Source organism: Papio anubis, chromosome 10, assembly GCF_008728515.1.
Source record: "Papio anubis isolate 15944 chromosome 10, Panubis1.0, whole genome shotgun sequence".
In the NCBI taxonomy this organism is placed as follows: Eukaryota; Metazoa; Chordata; class Mammalia; order Primates; family Cercopithecidae; genus Papio; species Papio anubis.
The window spans coordinates 102,241,581-102,258,868 of NC_044985.1; the positions used below are offsets into that span (position 1 = coordinate 102,241,581).

Here is a 17,288-nt window from a genome sequence, read left to right on the forward strand (position 1 = left end):
GTCAGACTTGGGGATGGAGTTGTTGCTGAGGCTGAGGATGGGGTCAGAATTGGGGGCTGACCCTATCCCATTCACTCCCTCCTGCTCATCCCCAGGGCAGCCAGGCCAGCCAAGATGAAATTACAGCATCAGCTTATCAAGCCGTCATCCTGGACCAGAAGTACAATGGTGAACCAGTCCAGATCCGGGTCCCAATGGGCAAGGAGCCGCCTCATCTTATGTCCATCTTCAAGGGACGCATGGTGGTATACCAGGTGTGGCTGCTGAACTGAGGTGCCTGGCAGTACCCATTGTGGCAAGACAGGCATCCAGGAGATGGGGAAGTGGATGGGTGGTGGGAGCAGGGCTTAGGGTGAAGCCCATTCTTCATAGGAGACTACCCTGGAGGTTCTATCACCTATGTGGAACTGGTAATAGAAATAACCCATTTGGTTACTTTAGAAATACATGTAATTGGGCCGGGCATAGTGGCTCATGCCTGTAATCCCAGCACTTTGGAGTCTGAGGTGGGTAGATCACCTGAGGTCAGGAGTTCAAGACCAGCCTGGCCAACATAGTGAAACCCGTCTCTACAAAAATACAAAAAATTAGCCAGGCATGATGGTGGGTGCCTGTAATCTCAGCTACTCAGGAGGCTGAGGCAGAAGAATCTCTTGAACCTGGGAGGCGGAGGTTGCAGTGAACTGAGATCGTGCCATTGCATTCCAGCCTAGGCAACAGAGCGAGACTCCGTCTTTAAAAAAAAAAAAAAAAAAAAAAAAGGCCGGGTGTGGTGGCTCACACCTGTAATCCCAGTACTTTGGGAGGCTGAAGTGGGTGGATCACCTGAGGTCAGTAGTTCAAGACCAGCCCAACCAACATGGCGAAACCCCATCTCTACTAAATACAAAAAGTAGCTGGGCATGGTGGTACATGCCTGTAATCCCAGCCACTTGGGAGGCTGAGGCAGGAGAGTTGCTTGAAACCAGGAGGCAGATGTTGCAGTGAGCTGAGACTGTGCCACTGCACTCCAGCCTGGGCAACAAGAATGAAATTCCATCTCAAGAAAACAAAACAAAACAAAACAAAAACATGTAATGCACATTCACCATGTGTAAGTACTGCCTGCCCTCTACACCCCAACTCCTTGAATCCTTTACATAAAAAAGGAAGATATTTTGGCTAGATTTGCTTAAATGATGCACCTGTGAAAACTGCATTGGTGCCTTCCAACATAATGAAACAGACATCTCATGCAATCATTTAAGCAATAATCTGCCTATTGAGTGCCTTAAACACACAGTCCTTTGCAATTCCCCAAGCAAGGAGAAGAATGGCATGCTAATACAGTTCGCCATCTTGTTGGGAGAGGACAGACATATGAGCAGTGAACCAACAGTCTAAGGAACCATGTGGTTAAATGCAAGAAGTAGGCCAGGCACAGTGGCTCACGCCTGTAATCCCAACACTTTGGGAGGCCGAGGCGGGCGGATCACGAGGTCAGGAGTTTGAGACCAGCTTGACCACAGGGCCAAAACCCCGTCTCTACTAAAAACACAAAAATTAGCTGGGCGTGGTGGCGTGCGCCTGTAGTCCCAGCTACTCGGGAGGCTGAGGCAGAAGAATCACTTGAACCTGGGAGGCAGAGGTTGCAGTGAGCTGAGACTGTGCCACTGCACTCCAGCCTGGGCAACAGAGAGAGACTCTGTCTCAAAAAAAAAAAAAAAAAAAAAAAGAAATGCCAGAGGTAAAAGTTGAGTCAAAAGAGGAGCCGGAGTATAATAATCTGGGAATGTCATAGAGTTTATGGGCAGGAGGGGATTTAGAGGAGACATTTGTCTTGACATTTGGGTCAGAGTTGAAGAGTTTAGCAGAGGTAAAATGAGGGCACACAATGCAGGGGGCACAGCAAGGACAAAGGCCCGGGGGAGAGGCTTTGTAGGGAACATCAGAAGCCTGGTGGAACTGGCCAGGTGTGGTGGTTCACGCCTGTAATCCCGCACTTTGGGAGGTGGAGGCAGGTGGATCACCTGAGGTCAGGAGTTCAAGACCAGCCTGGCCAACGTGGTGAAACCCTGTCTCTACTAAAAGTACAAAAATTAGCTGAATGTGGTGGTGCGTGCCTATAATCCCAGCTACTGGGGAGGCTGGGGCAGGAGAATCGCTTGAACCTGGGAGGCAGTGAGTCAGGATCACACCATTGCACTCCAGCCTGGGCAACAGAGCAAAACTCAGTCTCAAGAAAAAAATAAATAAATAAAAGGCTAGGCGCTGTGGCTCACGTCTGTAATCCCAGCACTTTGGGAGGCCGAGGTGGGCGGATCACCTGAAGTTGTGAGTTCCAGACCAGCCTGACCAACATGGAGAAACCCTGTCTCTACTAAAAATACAAAAATTAGCCAGGCATGGTGGTGGGCGCCTATAATCCCAGCAACCCAGGAGGCTGAGGCAGAATTGCTTGAACCCGGGAGGCGAAGGGTGCAGTGAGCTGAGATAGTGCCATTGCACTCCAGCCTGGGCAACAAAAGCAAAACTCCATCTCAAAAAAAAAAAAAAAAAAAAAAAAAAGCCTGGCAGAGCTAAGCTGCTAAGCTGGAGGGTTTGATGGCAGCAGTGTCTGCAAAGGCAGTTTGCATCTTCGTCATGTGCGGCCTTCAAAGGCAAAGTTGAGGAGCTGGGTTTTAGGCTATAAGCAACGGGGAGTCACTGAATGTTTTTCAGCAGAGAAGCGCCATGATGCAAACAATGTTTTAGAAAGACCTGGTGACAGAGCATCAGAGGAGCTGCAGGGGCAAGCCGCCCCGCCCTACCCTGTCCCTCTCTGGTTCTCTTTGTGCCCCTCTGTTCCTTCATCATCTTCTTTACTATGTGACTCCTGACTCTCTCTCCCTGCCTTCTCCCCTCACCTGCAGGGAGGCACCTCCCGAGCTAACAACTTGGAGCCTGCGCCCTCCACACGACTGTTCCAGGTCCAGGGAACGGGCGCCAACAACACAAAGGCCTTTGAGGTCCCAGCGCGGGCCAATTTCCTAAATTCCAATGATGTCTTTGTCCTCAAGACCCAGTCCTGCTGCTACCTATGGTGTGGGAAGGTGTGTTCAGGGCCTAGAGGTCTCCCCATCCCCAAGTGGGTCCTGGCAGTCCCCCAGTTTCACAGCAGCCCCTAGGTGAGGGCAGGAACCCCTGGCCAACTAAGTTGTGCCTGCTCGGTTCTCAGCCACCTCTGGAGCCCAGTCTCTCCCTCCTCAGTAGCTCTGGGTCTATCTTTCTGCCTCGTCAATGACCATCCTCAGATTCTCTGCCTCTCTGAGTCAGTCTCTCTTGTTCTGTTTCTCTGGCCACCTCCATCTGTCCCTGTGTTGGTCTGTCTTTATGTCTTGGGCTCTCTCTCACTATCCTGAGCCTGTCACTGCCTCTCCTTTGATCTCTGTAAGAAGAATGCATAGCCTCTTGGAGTCCCTCTTGACCCTTCAAAATACTCTCTAGTTTCTTCTATTCTTTGGAGTGTCAAGGACAGAGGAGAGCATGTAATTGTCCCCGTGTGGCCTGTATACACAGAGTCCTGACCCAGGAGAGCCCTCTTAGACCCTGGAACTCTGGGTAGTGAATGTGGTAGGAGGGTGGGGGTAGGGGTGGCACTAGAAATTGGCCAACCCTTTTTTTTCCTAGGGCTGTAGCGGAGACGAGCGGGAGATGGCCAAGATGGTTGCTGACACCATCTCCCGGACGGAGAAGCAAGTGGTGGTGGAAGGGCAGGAGCCAGCCAACTTCTGGATGGCCCTGGGCGGGAAGGCCCCCTATGCCAACACCAAGAGGTAACTCTCAGGTCCCTCTGCCTCCAGGTTACCAAGGTGGGGGAGCCTCCCACCGTCTCCATCCCCACACTCAGAACCTACAGCAGGCATGGACTAAGGACACTGTGTGTCAGGCCCTGTGCCAGGCCCCCAGGGATACAAGATGAATCAAGGGCAGCCCATGCCCTTGGAGCCTCTTGGTCAGGGGCTGTGTCTGTGCTGCTCACTACAGTATGCCTGGGACCTGGTGGGGTATTTCCTTGGCAAAGGGAATTCCTGGCCATAGGAGGCAGCTCAAAGCGAGGGGCAGTGCTAGAGGTTTGCCTTTCAGTAAGAAGATGCCAGAGGCCAGCCTGCCTTTAGGTCCTGACACAGGCCTGGGATGCTGAGGGGCACCAGCTACAAGCCCTCTTTCAAATGGTTTTGTTTTGTTTTTGTGACAGAGTCTCGTTCTGTCACCCAGGCTGGAATGCAGTGGCGCAATCTCGGCTCACTGCAGCCTCTGCCTCCGCCTCCCAGGTTCCAGCAATTCTCATGCTGCAGCCTCCTGGGTAGCTGGGATTACAGGCACCTGCCAACATGCCTGGTCAATTTTTGTATTTTAGTAGAGGCGGGGTTTCACCATGTTGGCCAGGCTGGTCTCGAACTCCTGACCTCAGGTGATCCACCTGCCTCAGCCTCCCAAAGTGCTAGGATGACAGGCGTGGGACACTGTGCCTGGCTCAAATGGTTTTTCTAGAGAATATCCATGATCCACTGGTCCCTAGTTCAAAAGCAAAAGGGCATGTACTGTAGTAGCAGCAGGAGGGATGGAGGGAAGATATCAGGAAGAACTTCCTAACAAGGCTCTGCAAAAGCCACTGGAATGCATGTCCAGAAAGCAGTGACAATTTCTCCCTCAAAGCACTCCTGGAATTAGAGGGGACCCTTTTATCAATCAGAAGACAGAGCATTTTGCTGGAAATGACCTTTCCATGCCAGAGTCCCTTTCTCAGAGTTCTGTCCTCAATCTCCTTTTGCCATACCTTCCTTCTGCCAGTACAATCTTCTCTCCATCCTGCAGACTACAAGAAGAAAACCTGGTCATCACCCCCCGGCTCTTTGAATGTTCCAACCAGACTGGGCGCTTCCTGGCCACAGAGATCCCTGACTTCAATCAGGATGACTTGGAAGAGGATGACGTGTTCCTACTAGATGTCTGGGACCAGGTAGGACCAAGGGCCTGGGGACCCCTCTTCCCAGCCACCTCAATCCCCAGGGCCAAGAAAGAGTGGCTTTAAGGTTAGGTAAGTGTCAACATTTTATTGGTCCTCACATAATTTCTCCCTGGAAATGGTATGAACACCAGAAGTGTAAGAAAGAAGGAAGGTGGGGAGTAACGTGCTCAAGAGAGGCTGCAGGGAAGAGCATATTCTCTCCCAAAGTCCTATTTATTTCACATGAGAGCAGGAGTGTTTTTGATAATCCTGGGCTTTGGACAGTCTGGGGGACACACATTTGCAGAATATCCAAGTACAAGGCATCTGTCCAACCTCCTAATTTCGCAGATACAAATTCAAGGCCAGATGGTGCCTGCCCTAGGTCATTTGGCTGGTAGTGGTAGAGACAGGGTCAAAGTCAGGGCTGCACTGTTGGACAACTGAGGCAGAGCCCTGTGGGCCAGGGAGGACAGGAAGGACGGACTGATCTCCTGGATTTCTCAATAGGTCTTCTTCTGGATTGGGAAACATGCCAATGAGGAGGAGAAGAAGGCTGCAGCCATCACCGCGCAGGAATACCTCAAGACCCATCCCAGCGGGCGTGACCCCGAGACCCCCATCATTGTGGTGAAGCAGGGATACGAGCCCCCCACCTTCACAGGCTGGTTCCTGGCTTGGGATCCCTTTAAGTGGAGTGTGAGTGGCCTCATCCCAGCATGTCCTTCTCTAGCCCTGCCTGGAGATCAGTGCTGATTCCCGCAGGCCATTCTGTCTCTTCGGGATGTATGACCTGCTGATTTAGAAAGGGGCTAGAAGAGGCTTAGAATAGAAAGTAAGGCTGCACTAAGGCCATTAGGCCTCCTGGTGAGAGGGAAGAAGTCTATCAAAAATCAAGGCTAATTACAGTGCCTTGTTTGCACACTACTTTTAGAGCAAAGCTGCTGGATAGTATAGGTAAGAAATGTACTGATTATTTAAATTAAACACAATTCAAAATTCAGTTTGTCACTAGCCACATGTGGCTGCCAGCTACTGTGTTGGGCAGCACAGGTGAGAATGTTCTCATCATTGCAGCAACACGGTGGATCCTCCATGCCAGCTGAAACATGCTGGTTCTAAAGAATTGACAAATGTCTTCCTGGTGCTAAATTCTTTTTTTTTTGAGATGGAGTCTCGCTCTGTCACCCAGGCTGGGGTGCAGTGGCCGGATCTCAGCTCACTGCAAGCTCCGCCTCCCGGGTTTACGCCATTCTCCTGCCTCAGCTTCCCGAGTAGCTGGAACTACAGGCGCCCGCCACCTCGCCCGGCTAGTTTTTTGTATTTTTTAGTAGAGACGGGGTTTCACCATGTTAGCCAGGATGGTCTCCATCTCCTGACCTCGTGATCCGCCCGTCTCGGCCTCCCAAAGTGCTGGGATTACAGGCTTGAGCCACCGCGCCTGGCCCCTGGTGCTAAATTCTAAGCAAAATGGGTCATGTATGTGGTCCTTACCTGAGGGATGGTGTGCCAAGCTCCCACGGGGCGTTTCCTAAACTGGCCCCACATAGAAGCAAGGGGCAGATCCCCAGGATGGAACTCCAGCAAAGGTTTTCTGTAGGAAGAAGGCCAAGGTAGAGTGAAGCCTGGCCTGGTGGCTCTGGGTGCTCTAAATTGTCATAACACATGGGTTTAGGGAAGCAGAAAGCTTAATTTCCTTAAATCTGTTGGTTTGTTTTTTAAATTCTGCAGTTAGATGGGCTGAGTTTAGTTTTTACTCAAGGCAGCATATCAAGATGCCAGGTTTTCTCAGTCCACTTTAGTTATCACCCTTCCCTCACCTCAAGTGTGTGCTGGCTTCTCTCTCAGCCTCATTTGTGCTCTAGAATATGGAGATGGGACTCCTCAGAGAGCCATGGTCCCTTCACTCCTCTGTGGCAGGGATCCCTTCTAGGATCTGGGGGGACCCCCGCCCATCCCCAGGAGCCCTGCATTCCCCAGAGCCTACATAACCTAGGCAGGGTTCTCCACACTGCCTGCGGTTCTTGCCCTGGCCCCTGCAGGTGGGAAAAGATCTTCCCCATCCCCAAGTCAGGCTGAGCTGGGACAAATATAGCCTGCCCTGCCCTTTTCTGATCTGGCAGCCCCTCTGGTCCCAACCTCACCACCTAATCTCCTTTTTCGGGGATCCTCCTCCAGCCTCAGCCTGTGTATCCTCTTTCCTTTACCACTAGGCCCCAGACCAGCCTTCTTTCCATTCCTGAGGGAAAACGGCTTCTCATCCATCTTCTCTGCTGAGATCCAGGTCTAATCTGTTATTTACTTTATGTGCAGAACGCCAAATCCTATGAGGACTTGAAGGTGGAGCTTGGCAACTCTAGGGACTGGAGCCAGATCACTGCTGTGAGTCCGGGGCAGGGTGGCTGGGCCTTGCAGTGGCCAGCTGGTGGTCAGACCTGTGGGAGCCAAGAATGCTGCAGAGAAGACACCAGTGTCCTGTGCTTTCCCTCCTATTTCTCCCTACTTCTCATTCTTCTTGCTGTTTAACTCCAGTGCCTCTAGTGGTTTTGTTTCTTCAATTTCCTAGTGAAATGGTTCTCAATTTTTTTTTTTGAGACACAGTTTCACTCTGCCTCCCAGGCTGGAGTGCAGTGGCAGGATCTCGGCTCACTGCAACCTCTACCTCCCGGGTTCAAGTGATTCTCATGCCTCAACCTCCCAAGTAGCTGGGGTTACAGGTGTGTGCTGCCATGCCTGGCTAATTTTTGTATTTTTAGTAGAGACGAGGTTTCACCATGTTGGCCAGGCTGGTCTCAAACTCCTGACCTCAAGTGATCCCCCAGCCTCGGCCTCCCAAAGTGCTGGGATTGCAGGCATGAGCCACGACGCCCGGCCTGGTTCTCAGATTTTTATCATGCATAAAAGTCTGGAAACTGGGGGCAGGGAGTAAGGGGGAAGCATATTAAAATGCAGATTCCAAGGCCCCATTCCCAAATATTCTGGTTTATAGACTAAGAATTGGCACCTAGGAATCTGCATCTTTTAAATCTTATTTTAAAAAGGTAATTTCATGTAGTTAGTCCATGGACTACACTTTGAGAAAGAATGCTGTCTCTACACACCATCACCCTTGGGGTCCCTTCTCTAGGTAGAATAACTACAACTCCTTTGGTCTTTCAGTGAGTTAACAGAAATGTATTTAGGCCGGGCGCAGGGGCTCACGCCTGTAATCTCAGCACTTTGGGAGGCCGAGGAGGGTGGATTGCTTGAGCCCAGGAGTTTGAGACTAGTCTTGGTAACATGGGGAAACCTCATCTTTACAAAAAATAAAAAACAGCCAGGAGTGGTGGTATGTGCCTGTGGTCCCAGCTACTCAGGACGCTGAGGTGGGAGGTTGGTTTGAGCCCAGGAGGCAGAGGTTGCAGTGAGCTGAAATAGTGCCACTGCACTGCAGCCTGGGCAACAGAGTCAGACCCTGTCTCAAAAAAAACCCCTGCCCCTCCGCAGTCCCCCCACCCCCCAAAAAAGGAAATGTATTTAGCCTTTAGGCCTGGGACATGGGAATATGAAATCAGAACCTTTGCTTTGAGAAGTTCACAGGCTTACAGAGGGAACAAGACAGAGCTAACTCTGAGGAATGTGTCCAGAATTCAAGAGTAAGTTCACAAGCACACTGGGGTATAATCAACAGATGGTCAAAACTTACGGCACTCACGAAACCTTTCTTGGTGGACTGACAGTACAGACTGGCACGTATAGATAGGTCAAGGTTAAGTGACTTTATAGATGACAATTTCACAAGAGGTAAGAGAGACAGGGTCACAAATATCCAGGCTAGATCTCAAACTCTGGGGGAAGCCATGGGAAAGTTAATGAATCATTAAAGAAAAGAGTCATTTTTCACCAATGGACTTTGGTCAGAACAGACCACTAAGCTCTATGTTGTGTGTGTGTTTTTTTTGGGGTTTTTTTTTTTTTGAGGAGTCTCTCTCTGTTGCCCAGGCCGGAGCGCAGTGGCATGATCTCAGTTCACTGCAACCTCCACCTTCCAGGTTCAAATGATTCTCCTACTTCAGCCTCCTGAGTAGCTGGGATTACAGGCGCCCACCACCATGCCTGGCTAAGTTTTGTATTTTCAGTAGAGACGTGGTTTCACCATGTTAGACAGGCTGGTCTTGAATTCCTGACCTCAAGTGATCTATCCACCTCAACCTCCCAAAGTGCTGGGATTACAGGCGTGAGCCACCATGCCCGGCCTATGTTGTGTTCTTATGAGTGTATTTGTGGCAGGGTGGGGTGGGACATGGGAGGCTTCTTGGAAGGTGGTGCCCTAGAGACTTCAGAGAGAAAGGCAGCCTGGGAGGTAGCTGCACACCAGCTAAGTAACCAGTGGTTTCCTTTTCTTTCCTAGGAGGTCACAAGCTCGAAAGTGGACGTGTTCAATGCTAACAGCAACCTCAGTTCTGGGCCTCGGCCCATCTTCCCCCTCGAGCAGCTAGTGAACAAGCCTGTAGAGGAGCTCCCCGAGGGTGTGGATCCCAGCAGGAAGGAGGTAGGTCAGACCCTCAAAGGAGGACAAATAAGTCCATTTGTTGGACCACCATAGTTGACTCCCAGATTTGGCCCTACAGGTGACTAGGTGCTGGGGATGAACAAGACAGATGGGATCCTGCCTTCATACCAGCTTATATCTCAGGAGGAGAGAGATCAGAGAAGCCTGGTTACACTATTATTTAATTTAAGGGTTAAGTGCCAGAAAGTGAAGTACAGGAGCTGTGAAGAGTATTACAAACAGGGCCGGGTGCAGTGGCTCATGCCTGTAATCCCAGCACTTTGGGAGGCTGAGGCGGGTGGATCACCTGAGGTCAGGAGTTTCAGACCAGCCTGACCAATATGGTGAAACTCCATCTCTACTAAAACTATAACAATTAGCCAGGTGTGGTGGTGTACACCTGTAATCCCAGCTACTCAGGAGGCTGAGTCATGAGAATTGCTTGAACCTGGGAGGTGGAGGTTGCAGTGAGCCAAGATCATGCCACTGCATTCCACCCTGGGCAACAAAGTGAGACTGTCTCAAAAAAAGAAAAAGAAAAAAAGGTATTACAAAGAGGAGCCTGATTTAGAGATTTCCTTCTGAAAGATAAACCGGAATTATTGAGGCAAAGTAAGTTAGTTCTGGAGAAGGGACAGCTAACATGAAGCCCAAAGGCAAGGAATAAAAATGGGGGCAAAACTGTAAGATAGCCAGAGTGGCTGTGGTGTGCAGAGCCAGGGAGGGAGGCAGGGCTGAACTGGCAGTGCCTTCTACCCCAAGTTAAGGATCGTATCATGTATCCTGGCAGTGAAGGGGAGTATCATTATGGTTGAAATAGCAGAGTGACAGACTTACACTGGGCTGGGCACGGTGGCTCATGCCTGTAATCCCAGCACTTTGAGAGGCCAAGGCATGCGGACCACCTGAGGTCAGGTGTTCGAGACCAGCCTGGCCAACATAGTGAAACCCCAACTCTACTAAAATTACAAAAATAGCCGGGCGTGGTGGCTTGTGCCTATAATCCCAGGTACTTGGGATGCTGAGGCAGGAGAATCACTTGAACCCAGGAGGTGGAGGTTGCAGTGAGCCAAGATTTCACCATTGCACTCCAGCCTGGATGACAAGAGTGAAACTCCGTTTCAAAAAACAAAACAAAAAAATAATAATAATTACAGCTGCTCATTGAACAAAAGCCTGGAAGGTGGCAAGAGCAGCCATAGGAACACCAGTTAGGAAAGACAGCGTAGCTGCTCTCAGGCTGATAGGTAGGTGGGAATCTAGAATAGGTCATGGTGGAGAGAAACATTTAGGAGGTAAAATCAACGATATTTGGTAATTAGTGGATAAAGAGTATGAGAGAAAAGAAAATAGCATCATTCTCCACGATAGAAAACTGGATCAGGCTGAGCTTAGTTTAGTGGTAGCTACATCCTTTGAGGTTTAGATACATGTTCAGCGGGCAGGCAATTCAGAGGAACACCAGGGCAGAGATATGAATTTAAGACTCATCAGCACATGGTCCATGCGGTAACTGTGGTTAGCACAGCAAGAAGAGCTTGTTCAAAACACTTTTTTGTGTTCGTGTGAGGAATGGAGTTTGGGGCTGGACACTTTTTTTAAATTTGAGATAGGGTCTCACTCTGTTGCCCAGGCTGGAGTGCTGTTGCAATCATGGCTTACTGCAGCCTCAACTTTCTGGGCTCAAGTGATCCTCCCATCTCAGCCTCCCAAAGTGTCGGAATTACAGGTGTGAGCCACTGCACCCAGCCTAAGAACACATTTCTAATATTCATTCCCACTTCATGAAGATCCAAAATAGGCTGTCAATCTAGCTTAGGGGTATTGAGAGGAGACATAATATACTCTATATAAGTCAAAAAGTAGTCTTACAAATGAATCAAGGGATCACAGAAGAGAGATATCTAGTTTCTCTCTCAGAACATCAAAGTCTGTTAAGGGTTTCGACTCAATATAAAGTGTTTTGTTCCCAGAGAATTTCAATTCTGCCTTTTACCTTAGAGAGCACATTCCTGTGTTCTCTCCTGGTTCTCTCATCTGTGAGGTTGCTGGGAGGTTAGGAGGCACATGTGTCCTCACTGTAACATTGGGATGATCCCAGTATGATGACAAGGTAAGCCCAACCCTTGGTACATAGTACTCTACAAATGAAAGCTGTTATTATCTCCTGTTCTACACCTGAGAAAACTGAGATCCAGAGAGATGAAGTGACTTGCCTAACATTACTAGTTAGTTGCAAAGCCAGAGCAAGAACCAGGCCTTTAGAGTCCCACTGTTACCATCACGCCATGCAGCATAAAGAAGGTATTTCTTTCTTTCTTTCTTTTTTTTTTTTGAGATGGAGTCTTGCTCTCTCGCCCAGGCTGGAGTGCAGTGGCGTGATCTCAGCTAACTGCAACCTCTGCCTCCCAGGTTCAAGTGATTCTCCTGCCTCAGCCTCCAAGTAGGTAGGATTACAGCCACACACCACCACGCCTGTCTAATTTTAGTATTTTTAGTCGAGACAGGGTTTCCCCATGTTAGCCAGGCTGGTCTCAAACTCCTGACCTCAGGTGATCTGCCCGCCTTGGACCCCCAAAGTGCTATTACAAGCATGAGCCACCACGCCTGGCCAATAAAGGAGGTATTTCTAAAGGAGGGCAGCCAATGTTATTGAACCAGAGGATTGATGGAAGGCAGAAATGGATTGCTAATTTTAAATGGACAGACTCAAGACAGCCCCATCATGGTAGAAGCAAAGAAGGCTTAGATTCTTTTTTAAAAATCAGTTTTCTGTAGCGTTTTTTTTTTTTTTTGAGACAGAGTCTCTGTTGCCCAGGCTGAAGTGCAGTGGCACAAGCTTGGTTCACTGTAACCTCCACTTCCTGAGTTCAAGCAATTCTCCTGTCTCAGCCTCCTTAGTAGCTTGGGACTACAGGCGCATGCCATCACGCCTGGCTAATTTTTGTATTTTTAGTAGAGATGGGGTTTCACCATATTGGCTAGGCTGGTCTCCAACTCCTGACCTCAGGTGATCTACCTGCCTCTGCCTCCCAAAGTGCTGGGATTACAGGCATGAGATGCTGCACCCGGCCTGTGGGTGATTTTTTTGTTTTGTTTTTTGAGATGGGGTTTCACTCTTGTTGCCCAGGATGGAGTGCAATGGCGTGATCTCGGCTCACTGCAACCTCTGCCTCCCTGGTTCAAGCAATTCTCCTGCCTCAACTTCCCAAGTAGCTGGGATTACAGGCGTGCGCCACCACACCCGGCTAATTTGTTTTTGCATTTTTAGTTGAGACAGGGTTTCACCAGATTGGTCAGGTTGGTCTCAAACTCCTGACCTCAGGTGATCCACTCACCTCAACTTCCCAAAGTGTTGGGATTACAGGCGTGAGCCACTGCATCTGGCCTGCAGCCGACTTTTTTTTTTTTCTTTTTTTTTGAGACAGAGTCTTGCACTGTCATCCAGGTTGGAGTGCAGTGGCGTGATCTCGGCTCATTCCAAGTTCCGCCTCCTGGGTTCACGCCATTCTCTTGCCTTAGCCTCCCGAGTAGCTGGGATTATAGGCGCCTGCCACTACGCCCGGCTAATTTTTGTATTTTTAGTAGAGATGGGGTTTCACCATGTTAGCCAGTATGGGCTTGATCTCTTGACCTTGTGATCCACCCGCCTTAGCCTCCCAAAGTGCTAGGATTAGAGGCATGAGCCACTGCGCCCGCCCGGCTTACAGCTGATTTTTTTTTTTTTTTTTGAGACGGAGTCTCGCTCTGTCGCCCAGGCTGGAGTTCAGTGGCGCAATCTCGGCTCACTGCAAGCTCCGCCTCCCGGGTTCACGCCATTCTCCTGCCTCAGCCTCCCAAGTAGCTGGGACTACAGGCGCCCGCCACCACGCCCGGCTAATTTTTTTGTATTTTTAGTAGAGACGGGGTTTCACTGCACTAGCCAGGATGGTCTCAATCTCCTGACCTTGTGATCCACCCGCCTTGGCCTCCCAAAGTGCTGGGATTACAGGTGTGAGCCACCGCACCCGACTACAGCTGATTTTTTTAATCATGGAAGTAGTATACATTCTTGTGGGAGAGCGGAGTTCAGTGTCACGTGGGAGTGTAGGAGAGGTTTTCAGATCTGTCTGCTCCAATCTTGCAAGGTGAGCCAGTGACAACAGTGGGGTGGTGGGTCTGGCTGTAGGCAGAGCAAGATGGTAATCTAAGTATTTGTGCACTGATGAGTAAACAACAGGGAGGCGGATGTGGGCGTGGGTGAGGCTGGTAATCAGCTGGCAGGACTGCAGGTTCAGGAACAGGACCAACGGAAAGATACAAGTCCACTAGGATGGGTAGTCCCTGCTATCTAGCCTGAGGGGTCAGAGTCCAGCAGTCCTAACAAAACTGAAGAGCCAGGCTGGACCAGAGACAGCAAAGACCTAGGACATAGCAGCCACAGCTGTGAGGAACCTGGGGGGAGGGTGCTACACACAGATGTGGGGTATGGCAGCTCTTCCCCATCCACTGATCCCCAAATCATTTATATTTATCCTCTTTCTTCCAAAACCAAGTACTCAGCTGAGTGCAGTGGCTCATGCCTGTAATCCCAGGCACTTTGGGAGGCCAAGGCAGGCAAATTGCTTGAGCCCAGGAGTTTGAGACCAGCCTGGGCAACAAAGTGAGACACTATCTCTACAAAAAAATACAAAAATTAGCCCGGTTGTCCCAGCTACCCAGGAGGGTGTCCCAGCTACCCAGCACCTGTTGTCCCAGCTACCCAGGAGGGTGAGCCCAGAATGTGAGACAGAGCACGACCCTGTCTCAGCCTCCCCCCCAAAAAACAAAAAGAAGCCCCAAACCAAAACCAAATACTCCCCTACTCTGCCTCGGGGAGTGGGGAAGGCTTCCAGGAAACTTAAGGAGAGAATGCCCAGGGTGGGAGGCAAATCTGACAGGTTAGAAATCTGGAGCATCAGACCCCCCTGAGGTTGAAATCCATCTATAGGTGTTTACTAAGAAGCTGTTTAATTCAGGGCTCTCTGTGGGAGTCAATAAAATGTTCCCTAGGGCAACTCCATCTTAGCAGAGCAGCCTAAGTATTAAAGGAAACCCACAAGTCTCGCCTCTACACTGTCTACCTCTTGGTGCTTAGAGCAGCAGAGATGAAGGCTGGGAGATGCTGTTTTATAGCAACTTTAATTTGGGACTCTTAACTGAGTGTGCCTTGAGGGTATTTAGCTTGCCTTAAACAGTGTCATTATCATCTTAGTGCTGGCAACAAAAGTCATTTCAGTGAATTCCTTCATCTTATGGCTGAAGACACCCAAAGCTTAGAAAGGTAGTGACTCCCAGTTGTGATTTCCTAGCCAAGAGTAAAAATGTAAAATTGTGCTATCTAATCTTCTGGATCATTCACAGGATGAGAGAAGCTAGTATTACTTGTTTATCCAAATATTTTTTCAACTCAAAAAGCTAGGCAAAATTTAGTTCTGAATTTGTTCTTTGGCCTTCCTAGTGTCTTCTATTGGAATCCTTCCCCCGACCTCAGTTGTACCTTCTGCTGCTACCCTCCCACTCTCTAAGCAAAACCTCCTCCTAAAAAATAATCTGACACATTCACAGAAGAATATAAAAAACTGATGAGGATTAACAAGTTGTCTTTTCTTTTTTTTTGAGACAGAGTCTCACTGTGTTGCCCAGACTGGAGTGCAGTGGCATGATCTTGGCTCACTGCAGCCTCCGCCTCCCGGGTTCAAGTTATTCTCCTGCCTCAGCCTCCCAAGTAGCTGAGAATACAGGTTCCCACCAAAATTAGCATGCCTGCTAATTTTTTGTATTTTTAGTAGAGATGCGGTTTCACCATGTTGGCCAGGCTGGTCTCGAACTCATGACCTCAGGTGATCCACCCGCCTAGGCCTCCCAAAGTGCTGGGATTACAGGCATAAGCCACTGCGCCTGGCCAACAAGTTGCCTTTTAACTGGGAACCAAACCTGTAAGCCAAGAGTGATGAAGCTATCCATAATGGTAAAATTGTGGCCAACTGCAAGTGTTAATAGCTTACCTTGCAGGTCTGGGAGTTGAAAGCTGACAAGAGGGCTTTACAGTATACCTGAAACTCAAGGAAGAAAGTCAGCATGGTGCAGTGGAACATATATTGGAATGAGGTGACCTTGACTTTTTTTTTTTTGAGACAGAGTCTTGCTCTGTTGCCCAGGCTGGAGTGCAGTGGCGCCATCTCGTTCACTGCAACCTCTGCATCCCAGGTTTAAGCAATTATCCCGCCTCAGCCTCCGGAGCAGCTGGGATTACAGGTGCCTGCCACCACGCCCAGCTAATTTTTGTATTTTTAGTAGAGACAGGGTTTCACCATGTTGGCCAGGCTGGTCTCGAACTCCTGACCTCGTGATCCACTTGCCTTGGCCTCCCAAAGTGTTGGGATTACAGGTGTGAGCCAACATGCCGGCCTGACTTTCTTAAACTTTTAACTGCATCATCTGAAAATGGGAATATTCAAATCTGCCTCAGTTCCTTTGTAAGTGCCACAGCAGTATATGGAAACTAGATTCCTACTTTGCTCCATCCATTAGGGCTGGAGTGGGTCCTACTTCCCTTGCAGGCAGTCTGTTAACTTGATCCAAAGCAAAGTAGGGCCCAGGAGGGAGACTTCTCCTGAGGGTGACAGGCTTTTGCTAGAAGAGTTGTATGTCCTGTGACAGCAATAAAATGTTTTTTTTTGAGACAGGGTCTTGTTCTTTCACCCAGGCTGGAGTACAATGGTACTATCTTGGCTTACTGCAACCTCTGCCACCTGGGCTCAAGTGATCCTGCCACCTCAGCCTCCTGAGTAACTGGGACTATAGATGTGCACCACCATACCTGGCTAATTTTTGTATTTTTTCGGTAGAGACAGGGTTTTACCATGTTGCCCAGGCTAGTCTTGAAGTCCTGAACTCAAGCAATCTGCCTGACTTGGCCTCCCAAAGTGCTGGAATTACAGACATGAGCCACCACACCCGGCCCTAATAAAATCTCACATACCCAGACTAGAGCAGATACCCTTATAGGGCTCATCTGCTTGCTTTGTGGGCAGCTTGGATTCACTGTTTAAGTGGAGGTAAATGAGCAACATACTATGTTTTGTGTTTGTGAGATGGAAAACTATCGCCCAGGTTGGAGTGCAGTGGCATGATCTCAGCTCACTGCAACCTCTGCCTCCTGGGTTCAAGCGATTCTCCTGGCTCAGCCTCCAGAGCAGCTGGGATTACAGGTGTGTGCCACCATGCCTGCCTAATTTGTTTTCAGTACACTTTCATATGTAATATTATTTTCATTTTCATAAAAGCAAGTGAAAATTTGCCTTTAAGAAATGTTCCTGGCTGGGGTTGGTGGCTCACGCTTATAATCCCAGCACTTTGGGAGGCCAAGGCGGGTGGATGCTTGAGCTCAGGGGTTCCAGACCTGCCTGGGCAACATGGTAGTGCATGCCTGTGGTCCCAGCTACTCGGGAGGCTGAGATGGGAGGACTGCTTGAGCCCAGGAGATTGAGGCTAGAGTGAGCTGAGATTGTGTCACTGCACTCCAGCCTGTGTGACAGAGCAAGACGCTGTTTCAAAAAACAAAACAAAAACAAAAAAACAATGGCTAGGCATGGTGGCTCATGCCTGTAATCCCAGCACTTTGGGAGGTCAAGGTGGGTGGATCACTTGAGGCCAGGAGTTCGAGACCAGCCTGGCCAAAAGGCAAAACCTCATCTCTACTAAAAATACAAAAATTAGCCAGGCGTGGTGCCAGGTGCCTGTAGTCCTAGCTACTCAGGAGGCTGA

The 17,288-nt window shown here is 49.5% G+C and overlaps 1 protein-coding gene across 2 annotated transcripts in view; it reads left to right on the top strand.

Annotated features, from left to right (window-relative positions):
* Positions 1-17,288, top strand: part of VIL1 (villin 1) — a 36,414-nt gene that overhangs the window by 13,256 nt on the left and 5,870 nt on the right. For both annotated transcript variants that reach the window (XM_021924005.2, XM_021924004.2), the window contains exons 13-19: positions 96-254; positions 2,892-3,071; positions 3,649-3,794; positions 4,837-4,981; positions 5,480-5,668; positions 7,283-7,351; positions 9,360-9,500. In XM_021924005.2, coding sequence (XP_021779697.1) covers positions 96-254; positions 2,892-3,071; positions 3,649-3,794; positions 4,837-4,981; positions 5,480-5,668; positions 7,283-7,351; positions 9,360-9,500 — 1,029 coding nt within the window. The remainder of the gene's footprint in view (positions 1-95; positions 255-2,891; positions 3,072-3,648; positions 3,795-4,836; positions 4,982-5,479; positions 5,669-7,282; positions 7,352-9,359; positions 9,501-17,288) is intronic.